Source organism: Glycine soja, chromosome 3 (genome assembly GCF_004193775.1).
Source record: "Glycine soja cultivar W05 chromosome 3, ASM419377v2, whole genome shotgun sequence".
In the NCBI taxonomy this organism is placed as follows: Eukaryota; Viridiplantae; Streptophyta; class Magnoliopsida; order Fabales; family Fabaceae; genus Glycine; species Glycine soja.
In genome coordinates this window covers 19,905,654-19,912,752 of record NC_041004.1, presented here as the reverse complement: position 1 = coordinate 19,912,752, position 7,099 = coordinate 19,905,654, and the positions used below count along the sequence as shown (strand labels likewise).

At 33.5% G+C, this 7,099-nt stretch overlaps 1 protein-coding gene across 1 annotated transcript; it reads left to right on the top strand.

Moving 5' to 3' along the window:
- The first annotated feature begins 2,302 nt into the window (after positions 1-2,302).
- LOC114405014 lies at positions 2,303-3,070 on the top strand. Its single transcript, XM_028367714.1, has 2 exons — positions 2,303-2,581; positions 2,654-3,070. Exons 1-2 carry the CDS (start codon positions 2,303-2,305, stop codon positions 3,068-3,070), a joined length of 696 nt encoding a protein of 231 aa, XP_028223515.1.
- Positions 3,071-7,099: the final 4,029 nt, after the last annotated feature.

Here is a 7,099-nt window from a genome sequence, read left to right as displayed (position 1 = left end):
TATTACCAGTCTTCAATGAATATTCTACCCACAAAATCCCAGAACCTTTTTGAGTAAAGCTTTGGATCAACAGCTGAGATTGATGAAGGGTCAACCTGTAAAGACTTGTAAGCATGCTCCAGTTTCTTGCTGATATCGTAATCCTGCAAAATGTCAATAATCCCACAATATATAACAACATCGTAGGTTTCCCCACTGCAACAAGGGGTGTATTGATCAAAATCACTCCTCCGAGCCATGCGTTCTGCTCTCGCAGGCATATTGGCTCCTAACCTAATCAATGATTTCCTGAAACATGAAGAAATATGTATAAGACGGAGTATATAGAAGAAATTCTGAATCGACAAAAATGCAGAGATAGTATGAAAAACATCCAAGTTGAAAAACCAACATGGACCAGAGGAAATAATAACCAGGCTAATATTAAATTAAGACATGATTTAATAGTATCATTGTTTTTAGTTGATCATCTTTGTATTGCACTAGTATTATTGTTTTACATCTTTTACCTAGATATTTGTTTTAAATCTCCAAATAATATATGCACATATCATCTTATATCATTATCATGCAGTTTGGATTGAGAAGAAATGGATCATAGCATAGTTGACACTGCAATGACTTCAAGAAAACGTAAAAGAGAAGAGTATAAGAAGATAATCTTATTAGCTGCTGCATGTGTTGTTCATATGGTCATTGGTGTAGTGACATGGTATCATAATAACTATTTTGTTAAGGAACCAACCCGTAATTGGGAACTAGAACGTCACAGCTTCCTTAATCGTCTTTATAGAGGAACAAATAAAGATTGCATTGAACAATTGAGGCTTAGTAAAAATGCATTTTTTAACCTTTGTAGAATTTTACAAGAATGGATTAGTAAGAACAAGAAATGTTCCAACAACTGAAGCAATAGCAATGTTTTTACATATCCTTGCTCACAACCTAAAATATAGGGTAGTGCAATTTAGTTATTGTACATCTAAAGAAACCATAAGTAGGCAATTCAATGATGTCTTGAGAGCGGTAATGAAAGTGAGCAAAGACTATTTGAATTTTCAACCCTGTACTTTAGAAGGTGCGGAAGCAAACAAGTGGAGATGGTTTGAGGTAAGTTTATCAATTGTTAGGAGAAATTAGTTAATTATAAAATTTTCTTAGAATCTAAAAAAATTGTCTTGTTTGTAGAGATGTATTGGAGCACTTGATGGGACTCATATTCCGGTTACAGTTTCTCCTGATGAGAGACCTAGATATCGTAATAGAAAGGGTGATGTCTCTACAAATGTGTTAGCTGCTTGTGGTCCAGATTTAAAGTTTATTCATGTGTTACCTGGGTGGGAAGGGTCTGCAGGAGATTCTCAAGTATTACGAGATGCGTTACGTCGTCAAAACAAACTTGAAATTCCAACTGGTAATATTTCTTAGAAATAATTTTTTTTCTTTTTTTTTGGTCTAGTTTAAGTCTATGTTTGTTATTTTAAACATTGTAGGTAAGTATTTTCTTGTGGATGCGGGATATACCAATGGTCCGAGATTTTTAGCACCATATCGAGGGACTAGATATCATCTCAATGAGTGGATTGGAAACACCCCTCAAAGTTATAAGGAGTTATTTAATCTTCGTCATGCAAGTGCCCGAAATGCAATAGAAAGGTCATTTGGGATCTTGAAAAAAAGATGGAGTATATTAAGAACTCCTTCATTTTTTGATATAAAGACACAAATAAGAATTATCAATGCTTGTTTTGTGTTACACAATTTCATAAGAGACGAACAACAAACTGATCAACTTTTAGAAGTTCAAGACTTAGAATTTTGATCTGTTGTTGATGAAGAGTTAGTCCATCAATCAAGGGAACAAGTTCAAAATAATGTCATAGATGATATCACAACTATTCAAGCTACCGAGGAATGGACAAGATTTCGAGATACATTAGCTATGAATATGTTTGCTAACTATCAAGTTAGGAGAAACTTTGCTTAGGGATAGTTCTTTTTAAAATGTAATTTGTTATTGCTGACAAACTTTGTGTGCTTTGTTACTATTGTACTTTTCTATTGAAGATAGACTTTTATGTACTTAGCTATTGCATAAAAACTTTGCTTGAAATATTTTCTATGATTGTGCAGTGGACTAGTCAAATGAATAAAGTAGGTCATATCTACTATTTGTTATGTGCATGTTGAATAAGTGACATTAACTTCAATGGAGTCATCTAATGAAAAGATGACAGACAAAAGAAAAGTTTTAGGAAAAAATAATGAGGAAACAAGAAGTTATTTTACATGGAATTTGGAAATGGAACATGTATTGGCTGATGTACTTAGAGATCAAAGGAATTTGGGCAACAAGGGTGACGAAGGTTGGAAAAGGTCAGCATTGAATGTTGCAGCCGCAGTGTTATCTACAAGCTTCAATGTTAATGTCACATCAGATAATGTCAAAAACCGTATCAAATTATGGAGATCGTGGTATGGTATTGTAAGTGACATCCTTGGCCAAAGTGGATTTGATTGGGATGGCACTAAGCACATGATCACAGTTGAGAATGAAAATGCTTGGAATGAATATTGCACTGTAAGTATTCTTTAATATGTTGCTATTTGTTATTCAAAGAAGATTGGATTTGACTTTTTCTTTGTTTTCCAGTCGCATAAATCGGCTAAACCGTTTCGATACAAGGTGCTTCAAAATTGGGATGATATAGTGGATTTGTGTGCTAAAGATAGAGCCACCGGTCATGGAGCTGAAACTGCTATGGATGCTGATGAAGCGATGAGTAGAGAAACAAATGAAGTGGAATTCATGGGGTTAGGTGCTACTGCCATAGATTTAGAAGAACCAAACTCTAATACAAAAGGAAAAAGACAAGGTTCGACTTCTTCTGGCACACATCCTCACAAGAGAAAGATGGGAGAAAAAGAAGGAATAACAACTTCTTTGGATAAAATGACGAACTCTTTTAACCGAATGGTGGAAAAAATGGATGGTAAAGTTGATGATGAAGATATTCAAGAAGTATTACGTGAGGCAGCTTTGATACCAGATCTTAATAGACAACAATGAGCTAAAGCTAAGCTATTAAATGGTTAGCTGACGATCCAAAACAATTAGCTATTGTGAGAGCCCTTCCAATTCACCAAAAGACAATTATGTTTTAACACATCTTGGAGAATGAAACTTGGTGAGTAACCTTTTGTCTACATTTCCAATTTCAATTTTCAAATTATAAATTTGTGTCTTTTTTATGCCTAATTGAGCTCATATTTTCACTATAGTTATTTGTCTTTCCTCTTGTGACTTATATATCTTGTTTCTTCTCCCCTAAATGACAGCATTGGATGTTAATTATTCAGGTTCCTTGACGTTTTACACTTGATGATGAATGAAGATTATGGAATGAAGAACATTTTGTTTTTTAATTTGGACCTTGTAATTCTTGTTTAAGATCTTTGTTTGGAACTTGATTAATTAGGACCTTGTAATACTTGTGTTGATTCGTGTTTATGCGTTAGTGCGTTATTAACAATTTGATGCGTTATTAACAATTTGAATTTTCTTCCCGTACGAACAATGAAATTAATATCATTTGAATTTTGTACGAGATAATTGTCCTTAAATTACATAATTATTTAATTTTAATATGTTTTTTAAAATTATTGCAAGACTAGGTAATTAATTTTTTAAACAAGAATAAAGAATTACATATCATTCATCTTTTAATTTTGCAATATTGTTTAATCCAAGTTTTTTTGTGTTACTACAAAAATATTGTATAAGATTCAAAATTGTTCAGCATTAAAATTATTTTTATTATTTAATTATTAAGTATTAAAAAATTTTATTATTATATATTTTATAACATTAAATTTATTTTGAATATTTAACTATTTAAAAAATGACTCATGTTTATTTTCATTCAATATTGAAATTTTAATTTTTAAATAAATATTTAAAAATGAAAATTTGAATTTCATTGAGATTGAATTACTTTATCCAAACAAGAAAATTAAAATATAAGAAATTGAATTGCCTCATCCAAACAAAATATTTACAAAATGAAAGAAATTTAAATCAAGGCAATCAAAATGCTGTGAATTTGAATTTCCTAGAAATCTTTAAATTCCTCATCCAAACACATAGTTAATGAGGTAAAAATTGAGAAGTGGGATCGGTCCAACTGAATGTACCTTATGAGGAAATTGAGCAATACTTTGTCAAAAATGAAAAAGCGAAGACGAGTAACCTTTTGGCTAAACTCATCTCCATGAAGTATAAAGACAAATGGAACATAAGGGAGTACATTATGGAGATGTGCAATCTTGCATCAAAACTCAAGTCACTTAAGTTAGAGCTTGGTGAAGACCTGCTCGTGCACTTGGTTTTGATCTCGCTTCCTGCACACTTTGGGAAATTCAAAGTGAGCTATAACACTCAGAAGGACAAATGGTCCCTCAATGAGCTTATATCTCACTGTGTGCAAGAGGACGAGAGGCTGCAGAGAGATAGGACTGAAAGTGCTCACTTGACTTCGACCTCTCAGAATAAGAAAAGGAAGAAGATAACGGTGCTGCGGAAGGGACTTCTCAGCAAAAGAAACAAAAGAAGGATGAGGAATTTACCTGTTACTTCTGCAAGAAGTCGGGACACATGAAGAAATAATGTCCCAAGTATGCCGCATGACGTGTGAAGAAGGATAAATTTCTTACTCTAGTTTGTTCTGAAGTTAATTTGGCTTTTGAACCTAAAGATACTTGGTGGGTAGATTCTGGTGCTACTACTCACACAAGTATGACTATGCAGGGTTGCCTGTGGAGCCGACCGCCAAGTGATGATGAAATGTTCATCTTTGTGGGTGATGACAAGAAGGTTGCAGTGGAAGCTATTGGAACTTTTAGATTACAGTTAAAACTATATTTTATTTGGATTTATTTGAGACTTTTGTTGTACCATCTTTTAGACGGAATTTGATTTCTATTTCTAGTTTGGACAAATTTGGATTTTCTTGTTCATTTGGAAATAATAAAGTTAGTCTCAACCAAAATTCAAATATGGTTGGTTCTGGTTCTTTAATTGATAACCTTTACATGCTTGATGTTGTTAGTTCCTATAATGAAATACTGCAAATAAGTTCACGTGGTACAAAATGAAAGTTGAATGAGAATTCAACCACCTTATGGCATAAGCATTTAGGCCGTATCTCTAAACAGAGAATTCAAAGACTTGTGTTGGATGAAATTCTTGACCCTTTGGATTTATCGGACTTTGAGGTCTGTGTTGAATGCATAAAGGGAAAACGAACAAACATAAGAAAATTAGGTACCGAAAGAGTTAAAGACATCTTAGAACTAGTGCATACAAACATTTGTGGTCCTTTTCCTACAACTTCTTGGAATGGACAACAATTGCGTTCATAGATGACTACTCTAGATACGGTTACCTATATTTGATACATGAGAAGTCCCAATCCCTAGACGTTTTTAAGACTTTCAAGGCTGAGGTTGAACTTCAACTTGGAAAGAAAATTAAGGCTGTCAAATCTGACCGTGGTGGTGAGTACTATGGCAGATATGATGGATCAGGAGAACATCCAGGACCTTTTGTGCTTTTCCTCAAGGAGTGTGGAATTGTTCCGCAATACACTATGTCGGGCAAACCTAGCATGAATGGTGTAGCAGAACGAAGAAACCAAACTCTTAAGGATATGGTGAGAAGTATGGTTAGTCATTCTTCTTTGCTAGAGTCACTTTGGGGAGTTCATTGCTTGTTTTGAGACATCTAATCACAGGATATGGCTGCGAAACTTTGTCACTTGTTTGTGTGTGGTCAATGGCATTGAAAGACCATTGAAAATTTATTGTGACAATAACTATGCAGTTCTTTACTCCAACAACAATAGGAGTACAACCAAGTCAAAATTCATTGACATCAAGTTTCTGGTTGAGAAGGAAAGAGTTCAGAATAGGCAGATTTCTATAGAATATATAGAGATTGATTCCATGCTAGTTGACCCACTTACTAAAGGTTTGGTACCTAGAGTTTTTCATGAGCACACTGCTCATATGGGTGTAGTTCCTAACAATACCTTAGTTTAGTGGGAGTCCCATTTATGTTTTATATCTTATATTTCCCAGATATTTGTATTGTTTGGATTTTCTGCAGAAATAAAGTTGATGTTTATCATTTTATTCTGAGTTTGTTTTGTGTGCAATATTTGTATTGCACTTTGGATTGATCTCTATAAAGAATAAAGTTTGGACTAGTTGGAAATATACATGATTAAGATCACATTGTATGTGATTTCCATGCCACTTATCCATATTTGATCTATGTCATCGAGTATGAGTAACAATGGTGATCATTGTGGCTTAGTCACGTTGAATTGTGATGAAAATTACAGTGGTTTCCTGTTGCTATATGAGATGGATCAGATTGTATAAAAGGAGTCTAAAAGTAAATAACATACAGTTGCGCACCTAAAATTTTTTTTGATATAAATGTCTAAGGTTAATATGAAGCCCAAGTGGGAGATTGTTAAGAATTTTATAATTCCTAATTAAGTAATATGAGCTACATATTATATTATAACATTTATATTAGTTATTTACATTTAGATGGGTTTAATATAAAGTGATATAATTCAATGAGCCCATTAGACTATCAACAAAAAATAGATATGGGCTTAATAAGCGGAAACCAGTTTGGCCCATTAGAGGATAATGAGAACCCTAATAGGTTAAAGCCTAAGGCATGGTTATGGTCCCTAATACACCAAATCAAGAAACAGTTTCTTCTCTCCCCATCTGAAGAGAAAACGAATGTCCCATAAGGAAGAAGGTGATTTGGTTGAGGAAGGTCATTAAATCAATTATTCGTGACCGTTATAAGATTCCACTGCGTGTTGATCAAGCTCTATGGATCCAGGTATTCCTTAAAACCTCTTGATAATATGACGTAATGTATTTTGGTACTCATTTGGTATTTTATAATGTTTATTAAAATTCTTAACATGTGATCCTTGTTTTAATTCACGCATTGGTCCTTGATGTGAAGGGATGCATAGGTGTCAAAAAAAGATGAATAAGGAATACAATG